The sequence below is a fragment of the Gorilla gorilla genome, chromosome 3, assembly GCF_029281585.2.
Source record: "Gorilla gorilla gorilla isolate KB3781 chromosome 3, NHGRI_mGorGor1-v2.1_pri, whole genome shotgun sequence".
NCBI classification, from domain to species: Eukaryota; Metazoa; Chordata; class Mammalia; order Primates; family Hominidae; genus Gorilla; species Gorilla gorilla.
Window position 1 is genome coordinate 47,891,326 of NC_073227.2, and position 17,153 is coordinate 47,908,478.

Consider the following 17,153-nt stretch of genomic DNA (forward strand, 5'->3'; position numbering starts at 1 on the left):
AGTTCACGGGGTTTTGGTCACACTATCTCCAATTTATGATAATAGGAATACATTTCTAATAGTAAAATGAGGCCAGTCATTATACGTAAAAAAAAGGGAAACAGGATTAATTTTCAGGTAGGGTTCTTAGGTACTTTAAACTGGATTGTTCAAAATTATCTACTAATACTTTCCGAGGATAAATGCACCACTGAACCAATAAGGCTAAAATTAAGTAAAATGTTCTAACATAAACACGTAAGGCCAGGTGTGGTGGCTCATGTGTGTAATCCTAGCACTTTGAAAGACTGAAGTGGGTGGATCGCTTCAGTCCAGGAGTTTGAGACCAGCCTGGGCAACATGGCAAAACCCCATCTCTATAAAAAAATCCAGAAATTAGCTGGGCATGGTGGTGGTGCCTGTACTCTCAGCTACTTGGGAGGCTGAGGCAGGAGGACTGCTTGAACCTAGGAATTCAGGGCTGCAGTGAGCAGAGATTGCATCACTGTACTCCAGCACTGGTGAGAAAGTGAAACCTTATCTCAAAAACAAACTAAAAAACAAAAACCACAAAACCCTTCAATATGAGGTGTTTGAACATATAATCTGATCTACAGGCCGGGAATGCAGTACCACATAAAATAGACAGAATCCTTGCTCACAAGGAATTTATAGTCTAAGGTAGGACTTCATATAAACAGCTTTAAAAAATCTAGCTTCCATCTTCATCAAACTATAGAGCTTAAAAAATAAAGACCAATATAAACACAACCTATATATTAGATATACCTCAAAAATCTGTGCAAGCTGGACTTCTTTATTTGTGAATATGGCGTGTATACAGTGCACAGCCTGTTTTGCTTGGTGTGGAGTACCCCTCTTTGCTTTTTGATGTAAAATGGGGATTAAGGTCCTGCAAAAAATAATATAGTTTTTTTTTTTTTCTTAAACCCATAAACCAACAAGTATTCCTTTGGTTGACTTCCACTTCCCCTATATGGATGGATGCTAGTAGAGAAGGCTCTCTTAAAAATTATCTGATCTAAAGAAAGTTGTAAAAAAGTTCCATCTCTGCCCCCAAGTATAAACCAAGAAATACAATGCCTCAAGAAAAAGCCTACTTCAGGAGACAATTTTTATTTTAAAGTTACCTCACAAATATGCAAAATAACAAGCAACCCTTAATTCATAATCTAAAGCTTACCCCATGACATATTTTTGCATTTACCTTCTAAGTAGCAATATTGCTAATTTTTCAATTCCCTTTTATAATCCCCTTCAGTTATTTCAAAGTAGCTACAGAAAGAGAGTAGCAAAAAAAAGGCCAAGTTGTATTAAACAGCTGAAATAATACTAGTGAAAGAAAGTATGCAAAGATACAGCTACATATATATCAGTAGAATGGCAATAAAAATATATAACTATTATGTGCCAGGCACCATTCTAGGTATTTCCGCATGGATTAATTCAACTAATGTTCACATCCACCCAAAGAAGACTATCATAGTCATTACACAGATGAGAAAATTAAAGCACAAAGATGTTATTTAAGCCTCCTAAGATGACAAAGCTAGGAAACTGGGAGTTGGGATTTGAAAATTAGCATTTCTTTCAAAATCCACATACTTAACCTCTACACTGACAATGAAGAGTAAACTAAAACAGTCTTCTTTTAGGATGATGGAAAAACATAAAGCATTCTTCAAAAATTAAATGTTGATGACATGAAAAAACATTAGGTAGAATGAAGAAAATAGTGTGCATATATGAACTTATAAAAAATAGACACACATCTAGTAGATGAACATTCATAGAAAGTATATATATCAAATGTTAATGGTGACTATTTCATTATATTTTTTCTAGTTTCAGTTTGCTACAATGAACATAAGTATTTTAATAATCAGAAGAAAATTGATAAAACGAAACATTTAAGGAAAGATATTTGTCATATATTTAATGTTATTAGAGAAGAGCCTATTTTATAAAGTTAGTGGCATCAAATGCAAGGGTGACAATGCCCTCTTATGATAATGGAAGGCTACATATGAAACCTATACTGCAGGCTCCAGGCCATGCACTTTAACCAAAAATGGGAACATATGTTAGTTGGTATGAATCTGATTTGACATTTATAAATATGCCTGAAGTTTGCCTCTATGGACTTTGGAATTATGAGATAGGGATGTCCACGACCAAACAGACTTCCTTGACTGAGTATTGACTACACTTCTAAATGGAAGATGTCTTTCCTCTCTCTGTTTAGTCTTTCACCATTCCATTTACCAGACTGAGATTTCTTATAACACTGGTGAATGACAAAGGAAGATAGTTTCAATCAAACTGTTGTTAAATGTATTATTATTATTAGCCAAATAAAATAATACAGAAAGTCAACTTTAACCTTTCTTCTTGTTTTTTCTAGAGCAGTATACTCCAGTGATGCCATCAGAGTTGTTACTGAGGTCTTTAGCATTGTGCTTTTCTGCTTTCCAGTGATTATCTCCTTTCTTCTCCATTGGTCTTATGAACAAGGTATTTTATTCCTCATGTCCAAAGTTAACTCTTCCACCTATGCTCATTTTCAACTGTGTCCTTTGGGGTAGAATTCCTCTAAGAATAGTTTCTTTGCCTTGAAAAAATGTATAGGATTTCCTCCCTTGAAAAACTCATCAAAAACTATCCTATTGTGTCAGTGATCTTTTTTTAATAATGTATAAAATTTATTATTTCTAGTCTATAAACTCCTTGAGGGCAGGGACTAATTGTGGTAATTTTTTATTATTAGCCAGAACAATGCGGAGAATGAAGAGAATGTACAATGGACACTGAATTATTTCACAAATTAAACTATTAGCTCACAAATTTAATAAAAACTTCAGGAGACTGCTTGTTCTATGATTATCATGTGAAGAAAATGGTATGTAGTTGAATATACCCTGAACTAATTGCAAATACCCTGAACATATGATTCAACAGCCATTTGCAATGTATTTTTTCCTTCAAAAGATGTCTTCTGCATATTTTAAGTCTAAATATAACATCTCAGCACAAGTTTCACCTTAACCTTTTTAAGATGCCAAAGTGAACTATTTGCCCCATTTTTTGGTAGGATAGCAAAGTGACAGTTATTGAATTTATAACCCATTTATAGAAAAAAAGATGAATATACATGGATCAGAAAGACATTAGTCATAAATATAATAAAACACTAAATTCTGTGATAACTTTTGATTCTTAATATCTTAAAATAATTTTGTTATAAACAAACATGTAGTTTCAGTTTATTCTGCTGCCTACATTCTAATGGTGGGAGAGGGGTGTGAGGCAAGGGAAAGACAAAACAGAGGAGGACACAGAAAAGTAGCTTCTAAATCAAAGTTGTCTTTCCTCCCTCCTATCTTCCTACACAGAAGGAAAACAATGATTTTATGGTTCCCACACTTAGAAACTTTTGTATTTACTATGGGAGAAAAAATATACTCACGATCGTATCTGGGGAAGGTCTGTTTCTATTTTGTGACCTGTATTTCTAAAAATTTGAATAGCAGCTTCTGCTACCTTGTCATCCTCCATTCTTAGGCACTGTAACAAGGACTCATATGTCTCTGCAGAATGGAACGAGGTAGGATGTGTAAAAGACAGAACCTGAAAAAACAGATACAGCTTTAGAAGTACAGACAATGGTTTTAATCCATTAGAAAAGAATTACTTCCTGCAAAAGAAAAAAAAAATTAAATTCTGGGGTAAATATGCTAGCTACACAGAACAGAAATACATCTCCTAGCCGTCCTTGCAGTTAGTTATGGCTAATCAGACATTATCAGAAATACTGTATGGTGTGGTAGCTTCCAGTTATTCCTTGACACAACTAACAGACAGCCTTTGTCCTATTTTCTTCTTAACCTCTTAGTCTACTCTGCTACTTAGAACACAAAACACATGGCTCCTTTTTTATGGAATGTGATTTACAATATTAATAACTATTATCAGTTTATAAATATATTGTGTTTAGGTGAAGGAATGCTTACTTGAGATAAAACCTCCATACGTAATGACTCAATCTTTGTGTAACGTAAACAAAATGCTAACTCAGAGCTTTCTTTGACTGGCAAAAAGATAATCTATGAGAAATTTTTTTTTTCTTTTTTTGAGACAGGATTTCTCACTCTGTCACCTAAGCTAGAGTACAGTGGAATGTCACAGCTCACTGGGGTCTCAACCTCCCACCTCAGTCTCCTGAGCTGAGACTACAGGTGCACCACCATGCCCGGCTAAATTTTTTGTTTTTTTGTAGAGATGAGGTCTAGCTATGTTGCCCAGGCTGGTCTCCAACCCCTGTGCTCAAGAGATCTTCCTGTCTTGGCTGGGATTACAGGTGTAAACCATTGTACCCAGCCAAAAAAATATCTGAAGTGAAATCTATCACTCAACATAATTATCAACAAAGAAGCCGCTATTGTGAACTTTTAATTATGATTACAATATATAATTATTCCCTTATTGTAACACCAGCATGAGCCTATCCTTAAATAACTTTTAGCAAGTTAGATACATGTCTAAAGAGTTAACCTTCCATAAAGTAGAAACAATTCAGTTAGTGTAGTATCAAGATTAGGAAAATAGAGAAGCAGGGAGAAAGGGGAATGAGCAGATGGTCTTCATTAATTTTTCAATAAGCACTTATTTAATGGTCATTAAGTGTAGACACTGTCTCATTTGGCAAGGTTTGGAGTGATAATATTTACTTACGTGGTTTTAATTATTTACAGAAAACTGGAGAATTAAATTAGAAAAATGTAATAAAAAGCAATCTACTGGCCGGGCGCGGTGGCTCACGTCTGTAATCCCAGCACTTTGGGAGGCCGAAGCGGGCTGATCACAAGGTCAGGAGATCGAGACCATCCTGGCTAACATGGTGAAACCCCATCTCTACTAAAAATACAAAAAAAATTAGCCAGGCATGGTGGCGGGAGCCTGTAGTCCCGGCTACTTGGGAGGCTGAGGCAGGAGAATGGCGTGAACCTGGGAGGCGGAGCTTGCAGTGAGCCGAGATCATGCCACTGCACTCCAGCCTGGGCAACAGAGCAAGACTCCGTCTCAAACAAAAAAAAAAAAAAAAAAAAGCAATCTATTAAAAAATGTTACCTTAAAGGTGGTTTCACTTTTAAAACAACTTAAAAATACAACTCAATTACTAAAAACATAATTAAAATCTTATTCATGAGGCGTCATATCAATTCTATCAATGAAATGATTTTTTTTTTTCTTTTCTTTTTCGACAGTCTCACTCTGACGCCAATCTGGAGTGCAGTGGTGTGATCTCAGCTCACTGCAACCTCCACCTCCTGGGTTCCAGTGATTCTCCTGCCTCAGCCTCCGAAGTAGCTGTGACTACAGGCGTGTGCCACCACGTCCAGCTAATTTTTGTATTTTTAGTAGAGACGGGGTTTCCCCATGTTGGCCAGGATGGTCTTGATCTCTTGACCTTGTGATCTGCCCGCCTCGGCCTCCCAAAGTGCTGGGGTTACAGGCATGAGCCGCCGAGCCCAGCTCAATGAAATGATATTTAAGACCCTTGGAATATGATCCCATCATTCTTTTTCTATCTAACATCCATTGCACTGGTTTGTCTCTTCTCCTGTATGTCACAGTGGTATCATGTCTCTTTGCCTTCAATTTCTTCCCTTCTTTTACTCAATCCAATGAAAGCTCTGCCAAGGGCTGCAGCTGGTTGTAAGCCAGGTTAAAAGCCCGTGACACTACCTTTCTTACCCATTGGCACTCGACAATCTGGAACCAACCTTGTCTCCCATCATTCCCCAAAGCACCCCTTTTTTCTAGTCATGCCAGTCTCCCAAGAATCCCACAAATATACCAAGAAATACTCCCTTTAATGATGATATTCCCTCCTCTAGATTTAGTCACATACCCTGTCCACAAAGTCTAAAGTCACATCTTGCTATTACTAAGTTAAGAATAGATTGTACAGTAATCACTACCAAGCATAGAAGGCATGGAAATGATAAACAGTGAAACAAATATTAATTTATAATGTAAAATAATTACATTATTATATTACGATGTAAAAACATTACTTTTACATAATCTGATTTCCAACACAAGTTTTAAATCTTTCAAATAGTTTCCTGTGAAATAAGCCTGACTCTTGCATATCCTAAAGGGAAGGCAAATTATGACCCCACGGAAACACATGGCAACAAAACTGTTTCAAAAATACCTTAAGAAGTTCAAGTCCTGAACGGATAGCTGTATCTGGACTTACACCCTCCTCTTCATCATCTGCTGTCCCCTCTATTGACTTATTCATCAATTTCACTAGTGCACTATAAAAAGAAGAAAATATAAATCAGTAACCACTGTAGTAGTAACTATATCCTAATCACACTGTGACAGAACATATATAGAACCTTAAAATATTAAATTCAAAGGAGTTTCTGTGGGGGAAAAAAGTTCAACCTTGTCCTCTACTTGATAACTAAACTTCTACTTAGTTTATCCCCCTAAAAAACTTAATGTATAAGAGTAACTCTTCTAAAAAATAACAAAACTAAAATTAAATGACACAACCCTCTGGTAATATATTCATATAAGTAATTTAATATTCATTTCCATATATACACAGATCATTTTCAGTTTTAAGAAAAATAATATAGTAGTTGCTAAGTTAGCAATGACAACTGACTCAAAAAAATACAAATAATAAACATACACATGGACAAATGAATTAATCACTGGTAATTTACTGAATCAGTAACTTTATTTCTATAAACTTACAGCAAAGAAGCAAGTCATTGGAAGCATCATGCTATATTTATAAAGATTCATTAATTAGGAACAATTTAATTGTCAAAAATTAAGGAATTAGTTTTTCAAAATACCTACCACCAGGAAATAGAATATTATCTGGTCAATAAAAATCAGATGATGTAGCAACATGGTACTATTTTAAGTAAAAACAAACGTGACTTCTGGTTTTGAGATCAGTAAACTGAAGAAGATATTACCCTATTATGAGAACATTCAATTATTATTACAAATGTTCAAAACAAGATTTTGGTTAATTTTTTTTCCTTTGGTGTTATGTCAAAGTATTCATTAAAAAAAATTTAAGTACCAAATATGCATAGGATGCAGATGTTGAAATTCTTTTCACTTATAAAAAATTAACAAAAATTATAAATATTCATGGGGTACACAGTGATGTTTCCAGACATATAATGCATGGTGATCAGATCAGGATAATTAACACATCCATTATCTTAAACACTTATCATTTCTTTGTGTTGGGAACATTCAATATTGTCCTAGCTATTTGAAACTATGTTATTGTTAACTATAGTCATCCTACTGTGCTATGGAACACTAGAATTCATCCACCCATCTAGCTGTGATTTTGTAACCTTTTTTGTAATTTTGTATTTCTCCCTAATCCTCCCTTCCCACTACCTTTTCCAGACTCTTGTTTCCTCTGTTCTATTCTTTGCTTCTGAGAGATCTACTTTTTTTTTTTTTAGCTTCCACCTACCAGTGAGAACATCTGGTATTTAACTTCCTGTTCCTGGCTCATTTCACTTAACATAATGTCCTCCAATGCCATTCATATTGCTGCAAATGACAGCATTTCATTCTTTTTTTTTTTATGGCCGAATAGTATTCCATTTTTCTATGTACCATATTTTCTTTACCCATTCATTCCTTGGACACAGGGTGATTGCAAATCTTGGCTATTGTCAATAATGCTGCAATAATAATGGGTATACAGATATCCCTGATAAACTTATTTCTTTTGGATGTATACCTAGTAGTGGGATTGCTGGATCATATGGTAGTTGTATTTTTTAGTTTTTTTTTTGAGGACCCTCCATACTGTTCTCCATAATGGCTGTATTAACTTACAGATGTTGAAGTTTAAACTAAGTTTAGCACTTACTTTCCTTTCCCCTCTTACATCACAAGAATTATTTTAAAATTCATTATCTTCAGTTAATCTGATAACATTAAAAAAACAAATTGCTGTATATGTGTATAAACATTAACTTAAAGTATAATATACCACACAATTCCCTGAATTAAAATGTACAACTCAATGGTGTTTACTATATTCACAGGGTTGTACTACCTAACTGTAGAACATCCCATCACTATCCTAAGTCAAACCCCTTACCTGTTAGCAGGAACTCATTCACCATTACTCCCTCCAGCCCTAGGCATTTACTAATCTATTTTCTCCCCTAAACACTTGCCTATTCTGAACATTTCATATTAATGAAATCATACAATTTCACAGGGTTTGGCTGTGTCCCCACTGAAATCTCACTTTGAACTGTAATAAGCCCCACATGCCAAGGGCGGGGCCAGGTAGATAACTGAACATGGGGGCAGTTTCCTCCATATTGTTCTTGTGGTACTGAATAAATCTCAGGAGATCTGATGGTTTTCTAAAGGGGAGTTCCCCTGCACATACTCTCCTGCCTGTCACCATGTAAGATGTCCCTTTGCTCTTCCTTCGTCTTCCACCGTGATTGTGAGGCCTCCCCAGCCACGTGGAACTGCAAGTTCATTAAAACCTCTTTCCTTTATAAATTACCCAGTCTGGGTGACAGAGCCAGACTCTGTCTCAAAAAGAATAAATAAATAAAACAAAATAAAATAAAAATGTAAAAATCTGAATTTGCATTTCCCAAATGAGTATTAATACTAACTGTCCTTTCTTGTGCTTATTTACCGTCTTAACTAGTACCTGTTCAAATATGCCCATTTTAAAACTGAGTCATCTGTCTTATTGAGTAGTCAGAGTTCCTTATATAGCCTGGATATAATCCTTTACCAAATACATGCTTTTCAAGTATTTTCTCCCAGTCTGTGGCTATTATGTTCCCTCTAAGAAATCTTTGCCTATCCTATATGTTTTCTGGAAATTCTAGCTCTGACTTTGTATTTTAAAGATTCATTCAATTTGAGAAAATAATTCCAAATTGAGCTTTTTATTAAGAAATCCTAGTCAACATTGCTTGAATTTAACAAAATTACAAGTGTGTTTCAAAAAAATTTATAAATATGTAAATATGTAAATACATGTGATTATTTCATGAGTATTTATTAACTACCTGTCATGTGCCAAGTCTTATGGTCTACCTGAGAAATACAGTATGAAATGAGAGACATAATCTCTGCTATCATTGTAATGTTGGTAATCACCAGTATGCGTCAAGGAGCTATAAGCGAAAGAGCAAAGTCTTCAAACCAGGTTCACAGTCCTTCCTCTTATAAAGTATTTTTCCTCTTTTATAAATTAAATAAATAATATATATTTCACAGGGCTATCATGATGAAAAAGACGATCTCAAGTGCCTCTTCAAAACTGCTTGGGAAGTCTATGCTATACAACCACTGTTACAAATCTTCACCATTCTAAACGAAGTCTAAATACTCCCATTGGCAACTTCATCTTTAACAGAAGGGAGAGTAGTAATGGATGCCTTGAGTGAAAACTCTTCTAATTTTCCATACCTAATCTTCTAACCTCCTCTAATTTGTGTGTATTATTTTGTCATATCATAGGTTAAGATGTCCTTCTTCCTGCTCTGCTTCCTTAGGAATGCTGCTCCCTCATACCTATATTCCCCTTCCCTTATCTGCAATCTGTCTTCTTTTCAACTAGCATCTTTTTTTAAAAAAAAAGAAGAAGATGGAATTTCACTTTTTGCCCAGGCTGGAGTGCAATGGTGCGATCTCAGCTCACTGCAACTTCTGCCTCCCAGGTTCAAGTGATTCTCATGCCTCAGCCTCCCCAGTAGCTGGGATTACAGGCACGCACCACCACACCTGGCTAATTTTTGTATTTTTAGTAGATATGGGGTTTCACCATGTTGGCCAGGCTGGACTTGAACTCCTGACCGCAGGTGATCCGCCCACTTCGGCCTCCCAAAATGTTGGGATTACAGGCGTGAGCCACCGCACCCAGCCCTCAGCTAGCACCTTTTCAAGGTATTTAAATATTCAAAATTATTTAGTCAAAAACAACAGCAGAAGATTCTTCTTCAAGCTTACTCCGTTTCCATCATCTTATTTTTCTGTTACTTTTCTTTTGAGGCTCAAACTCTGACTTTAGCCCAGTTTTTTTGTTTGTGTCTTTTTTTGAGACACAGTCTCATTCTGTTGCCCAGGAGAGAGTGAAGTGCCGTGATCTCAGCTCACTGCAATCTCTGCTTCCTGGGCTCATTCTTCCACCTCAACCTCCCACATAGCTGGGACCACAGGCGCATGCCATGGTGTCCTGCTAATTTCTGTATTTTTGTAGAGATAGGGTTTTGCCATACTGCCTAGGCTGGTTTCTAACTCCTGGACTCAAGTGATCCACCCACCTCCGCCTCCCAAAGTGCTGGGATTTCTGGCGTGAGTCACCACACCCAGCCTTCTCCTTTGCTTTTTTTTTTTGAGTCTCGCTGTGTCACCCAGGCTGGAGTGCAATAACGTGATCTTGGGTCACTGCAACCTCCGCCTCCTAGGTTCAAGTGATTCTCCAGCCTCAGCCTCCTCAGTAGCTGGAATTACAGTTGCGTGCCACCACGTCAGGCTAATTTTTGCATTTTTAGCAGAGACGGGGTTTCACCATGTTGGTCAGGCTAGTCTCAAACTCCTGACCTCGTGATCTGCCCGCCTTGGCCTCCCAAAGTGCTGGGATTACATGCATGAGCCACCATGCCTGGCCTCCTTTGCTTTTTATCCAAGATTGGCGCTGTCTACACTGATTGTCCCCACTGGTGCTGTCAATTTATCTCCTAAGCAGGGTTTAGAAGGGTGACAAGGCTATGTATCCCTTTAACATGCTCAAGCCTCAGTGTAGCCAAGTGGTACCTAGTGGCTTTCTATTGAGCTGGGCCAGTAAAAAACAGACTCAGCAGTCTTCTCTGCCTAAGTAACACTGATGACCTTCTCTGTGTACCACGATGTAGATGTTGGAAAGGACTGTCCTATGCCTTTCTGAATCCATGGCATTCTGGCTTTGTCCTTGCTACCGCACAGAAACTGCTCTGTTCATTGTGATTTTTTCCCATTTCCTAATCCATTCGATGATTCTTAGTATTTAATCAACTTCTGGATATCATCTGACCCCTCCTTAGCCCCTCTTTGGTTTCTGTGATAAAACACTCTTTCCCAATTTTCTGCTTTTGACTATGTCTGCTCAAAACTTAAAAAGAAAATTTAAGTCCGTTATCTTCTGCCAGCCTCTTAATTGCTAATTTCCCTCACGATTCAGTCCTCAACCTTTTCCTTTTTAAAATTTTACTTTCACCTGGGTTCCAGCCATCATTACAATGACTACTTCATTTTCATCTACTTCCTATAGAACATTAACTAACTGTAGCACACATATGTCAAGGTGTATGGACATATGTATAGGGGGGAATTGATTATATTTAGAATAATTTTATATTAACCCCAATCCTTTCTTTCAAAATTCTAGGCCAGGTGCGGTGGCTCATGCCTGAAATCCCAGCAATTTGGGAGGCCGAGGTGGGCAGATTGCTTGAGCACAGGAGCTCGAGACCAGCCTGGCCAAGATGGTGAAACCCTGCTCTACTAAAAATACAAAAAATTAGCCTAGCATGGTGGCGCACACCTGTAGATACAGTTACTCGGGAGGCCAAACCCGGGAGGCAGAGGTGGCAGTGAGCCGAGATCGTGACACTGCACACTCCAGCCCAGGTGACAGAGCAAGATTCCTTCTTAAAAAAAAAAAAAAAAAAAAAAGGAAAAGAAAAAGACAAAAGAAATGAGAAGAGAAGAGAAGAGAAGAGAAAAAAAACTTCGGCATGGTGGCTCATGCCTGAAATACCAGCACTTTAGGAGGCCAAGGTGGGCAGATCACTTGTGCCCAGGAGCTCGAGACCAGCCTGGGCAACATGGCAAAACTGCTTCTCTACAAAAGAACTTTTAAAAAAATTAGCTGAGCATGGTGACACACACCTATAGTTCCACCTACTCAGGAGGCTGAGGTCTGAGATCGTTTGAGCCTACACAACAGTGAGCCAGGATCATGCATTTCAGCTGCATTTCAGCCTGGGCGACAGAGTGAGATCATGTATCCAAAAAAGTAAAGAGAAAAAGAAAAGAAAATCTTAATAAAAAAGGGCTGGGTATAGTGGCTCACGCCTATAATCCCAACAGTTTTGGAGGCCGAAGTGGGTGGATCGCTTAGGTCCAAGAGTTCGAGACCAGCCTGGACGGCATGGTGAAACCCTGTCTCTACCAAAAACAAAACAAAACAAACAAAAAACAAACAAACAAACAAACAAACACCCTCACAAAATTAGTCAGTTGTGGTGGCATGTGCCTATGGTCCCATCTACTCTGGAGGCTGAGGAAGGAGCATCACCTGAGCCCAGGAGGTCAAGGCTGCAGTGAACTATGATCATGCCACTGTACTCCAGCCTGGGTGACAGAGCAAGACCTTGTCTCAAAAAAAGAGAAAGAAAAAAAAGCCAATTTTGATTTTTTTGTATGTTGAGAGATGAGAGATAGGGGTCTAGTTTCATTCTTCTGCTAATCAGTTTTCCTAGCACAATTTATTGTAGAGACTATCCCTTCCCTCCTTGTATGTTCTTGACACCTCTGTCAGAAATGAGCTGGCCAAAAAAGCACCAATATGTATCTGGGTTCTCAATTCTGTTCCTTTAGATGTGTCTAGTTTTTATGCCAGTATCATGTTGATTTGGTTACTGTAGTTTTGTAGTATATTTTAAAGTCAGGTAGTTTGATGGCTCCAGCTTTTGTTCTTTTTCCTCATATTGCTTTGGCTATTTGAGTCTTTTGTGGTTCCATGTAAATGTTAGGATTGTTTTTTCTATTTCTGTGAAGAATGTCATTTGTATTTTGATAGATATTGCATTTAATTTGTAAATTACTTTGGGTAGTACTGTCATTTTAACAATATTGATTTTGGCCGGGTGGGGTGGCTCACGCCTGTAATTCCAGCACTTTGGGAGGCCGAAGTGGGCGGATCACCTGAGGTCGGGAGTTTGAGACCAGCCCGACCAACATGGAAAAACCCCATCTCTACTAAAAATACAAAATTAGGCGGGCGCAGTGGCGCATAACTGTAATCATGGCTACTTGGGAGGCTGAGGCAGGAGAATTGCTCAAACACGGGAGGTGGAGGCTGTGGTGAGCCAAGATCACGCCATTGCACTCCAGCCTGGGCAACAAGAGCGAAATACCATCTCAAAAAAAAAAAAAAATTTTTTTTAATTTTTCCATTTCATGAGCATGGAATATCTTTCCATTTTTTGTGTGTTTCCTTTAATTTCCTCCATCAGCGTTTTAAAGTATTTCTTGTAATAGATCTTTCACTTATTTGGTTAAGTTGATTATTAGGTATTTAATATTCTTCGTAGCTATTATAAATAAGATTGCTTTCTTGATTTTTTTGGATTGTTTGCTGTCGGCATACGTAGATGCTACTGAGTTTTGTATGTTGATTTTGTATCCTGCAACTATACTGAATTCATTTATCTGTTCAAAACAGTTTTTCGGTGGAGTCTTTAGCTTTTTCTGTGATAATGTCATCTGCGAACAAGGCTAATTTGACTTCTTTCTTGCTAAATTTGGATGGCCTTCTTTTCTTTTGACCAATTGCTCTGGCCAGGACTTCCAGTAATTTGTTGAATAAAGGTGGTAGAAGTGGCTTCCATATCTTATTCCAGGTATTAGATGAAAGCCTTTCAATTTACCCCATTCAGCACAATGTTCGGTGTGGGTGTGTCACATATGGCCTTTATTATTTTGAGGTATGTTCCCTCTATACCTATTTTGTTGAGGGTATTTATCATAAAGTAATGTTGAATTTTATTGAATGCTTTTTCAGAACCTATTAAAATGACTATACGGTTTTTATTCTTGGTTCTATTAATATGATGAATCATGTTTATCAATATATGATTTATGAACCATCCCTGCATCCCTGGGATGAATTCCACTTTATCGTGATGAATATTTTTAATGTGTTATTGAAAGCAGGTTGCTAGTATTTTTGAGGATTTTTGCATCTATGTTCATCAGTGATAGACCCCTATCCCTCACCCTCTAAAAAAATCAAATCATTAAGACCTAGTGGATGAAACTACTAGCAGAAAATGCTAGCATAATGCTTAAAGACAGTGATCTGAGCCAAGTTTGTTTGTGTTAAGATCCCAAAAGTACAGGCAACCAAAGCAAAAATAGAAAAATAGGATTACATTAAGCTAAAATGGTTCTGCACAGCTAAGGGAGCAATAAAAAAAGCGAAGAGACAACCCACAGAATGAGAAAATATTTGCAAATTACCCCTGTGTCAACGGATTAATAACCAGAACATGTAAGGAGTTCAAACAACTCAATAGCAAAATAACAAAACAAAACAAAACAAAAAACAACAGACAAACAAAAAATCAAAACCATACAAAAAAAATCCAATTTAAAAGTGGGAAAAGAGGCCAGGTGCAGTGGCTCACGCCTGTAATCCCAGCACTTTGGGAGGCTGAGGCGGGCAGATCACGAGGTCAAGAGATTGAGACCATCCTGGCCAACATGGTGAAACCCGGTCTCTACTAAAAACCAAAAATTAGCTGGGCATGGTGGCGTGCACCTGTAGTCTTAGCTACTCGGGAGGCTGATGCAGAACTGCGTGAACCTGGGAGGTGAAGATTGCAGTGAGCCAAGATGGCGCCATTGCACTCCAGCTGGCGACAGAGCAAGACTCCGGAAAAAAAAAAAAAAAAAAAAAAAGGGCTTTTTATCAACAAGACAGGGAATAACGGATGCTGGCGAGGATGTAGAAAAAAGTGAACCCTCGTACACTGTTGTTGGGAATGTAAATTAGCATAGCCACTAAGGAAAACTGTATGGAGGTTCCTCAAAAAACTAAAACTGGATCTACCATATGATCTAGCAATTCCACTACTGGGTATATATTTTTTAAAAAGGAAATTAATATATTGAAGAGATATCTGCAGTCCTATGTTTATTGTGTCACTATTCACAATAGCCAAATATGGAATGAACCTAAGTGCACATCAACGAAGAAAGAAAATGTGGTATATATGTACAATGAAAAATTATTCAGCCATAAAAAAAGAATGAAATCCTGCCATTTGTAGCAACATGTATGCAAATGGAGCTCATTATGTTAAATAAAACAAGCCAAGAACAAAAAAAAAACAACAAATATTGCATATTCGCAGTCATATGTGGGAGCTAAAAATGTGAACCTCATGATGACACAGTAGACTGGTAGTTACAAGAAGCTGGGAAGGGTGAGAAAGGGGGAATGAAGAGAGGTTAATTAATAGATATAGAATGACTAGTGTTTTAGAGATCGGTAGAGTGACTATAGTTTAATAGCTAAAGAGAATTTGAATGTTTCTAGCATAAAGATGAATATTTAAGGTGATGTATATCACCAATACACTGATTTGATCTTCACAAATTGTATAAATGTATTAAATTATCAGACATAGCCTGAATATATGTACATTTATTATGTTATGGGCTGACATGTGTTTCTCCCAAATTCATATGAATTCTAATCCCCAGTATCTCAGAATGTGACTGTATTTAGAGACAGGGCCTTTAAAGAGATAATCAAGGTAAAATAAGATTGAATGGGTGGGGCCTAATCCAATATGACTATTGTTCCTGCAAGAGATTAGGACATAGACATGCTGCTTGCACAGAGAAAAGACCACAAGAGGACACAGTGAGAAGGAAGCCATCTGTTTATGAAGGTGAGAGGCTTCAGGAAAAAAATTAAAAATTGCTGATACCTTGGATCTCAGGCTTACACCTCCAGAACTGTGAGAAAATAAATTTCTTTTGTTCAGGCCAGGCACTGGGGTATTTTGTTATGAAAGCCCTAGCAAATGAATATAATCAGCATTTCAATACAGCCACATCAGTGATTCACCTAAGGTGAAATAAACAGCGAAGCTTGGGTACTGGAACTGATCTCTGAATTCTAGGCTGTTTGGAAAAAGAACCAACAAGTGCTGCATAGTAACTGAATATGGAAAGATATATAGCTTATCTACTGGAAAAATGATTGGTGCAAGAGAAAAGCATTACCAGAAGTTTGAAAAGTCTGAAATCATGAGAATACGTAATAAAAAATCAATAGCTCTTAACTACTGTCTATGATGCCAGGCTGCTTACCTTTTATATATTACCTCAAATTAACATAATCATCCAACAAGAAGATTTTATGCCCATATTAAAGTTGAAAATAAATGAAAATTCAAAGACAATCCAAAGCCACACAGTAGACTTATGTTTTGAAACCAAATTTGCCTAAAGATAATCCTCTCCTCTTTCCAATATACCATTCTGTTCTCACACATCAAATGAACAGTGGTATAATATGTACTACAGAATATTACAGGGCCATTAAAATGCTTAAGAAAACTCAGAGGTTGGTCAACAGCCACACAGATCTAAAATATTCTTTTTTCTGTCTTTCTCCTTGTTCTAAGTTTTCTTTAATGAGAACGCATAAGCTAAAAATAAACATAAGAACTCTTTAAAAACAGAAAGCATTATATAAAGCCAAAGATCATAAAATGAGGAGGCTTTCCCTTCAACTTGAATGATGTACACCCGTGATTAAAAAGAGACATACAGAGGTTTTCAGGTATCTTTAGGAGCCCAGAATTTAATTTAACAACATTGTAGTCTCAGATTATTATTTATTTTTGAGCGAATATACTTCTTGGCTTACCTTATGGCTTCTGAATCAATGTGCACAGGTGCGATTCTTTCCAACAGAAATTTGACCATCTCTAGAAAAGGATTTGTTGGTTGCTTAGGATTTGCAAGTTTCCGGGCTATTTCTCTCTATAGAAAGAAAGGAGTTTTACCAAAAATGTGATTTGCTTTCATATTTTTGAAAAGAAAAATGACTAAGGAACTGAAATATTCAAAACCAGCATAAGTGGTTAAGAACTGTCTGCTCTAGACCCTGACTAAAATTTTTACACCCACCGAGCAATGACTGCAAAATCTGGACAGCAGAGAAAAGAAGTGGATGATGTGGTTTCTGAGTGAACACAGCCTTGCCTCACAATTCTTCGATGAAATTATTGGTTGATATAGCAACTTTTTTTTTTTTGAGATGGAGT

The 17,153-nt window shown here is 37.2% G+C and overlaps 1 protein-coding gene across 2 annotated transcripts in view; it reads right to left on the reverse strand.

Annotated features, from left to right (window-relative positions):
- The window catches only part of PDS5A (PDS5 cohesin associated factor A), a 157,283-nt gene that overhangs the window by 51,727 nt on the left and 88,403 nt on the right, over window positions 1–17,153 (reverse strand). For both annotated transcript variants that reach the window (XM_055384810.2, XM_019025596.4), the window contains exons 17-20: window positions 16,754–16,869; window positions 6,221–6,326; window positions 3,467–3,627; window positions 769–892 (exon numbers count right to left, since the gene is read on the reverse strand). In XM_055384810.2, coding sequence (XP_055240785.1) covers window positions 769–892; window positions 3,467–3,627; window positions 6,221–6,326; window positions 16,754–16,869 — 507 coding nt within the window. The remainder of the gene's footprint in view (window positions 1–768; window positions 893–3,466; window positions 3,628–6,220; window positions 6,327–16,753; window positions 16,870–17,153) is intronic.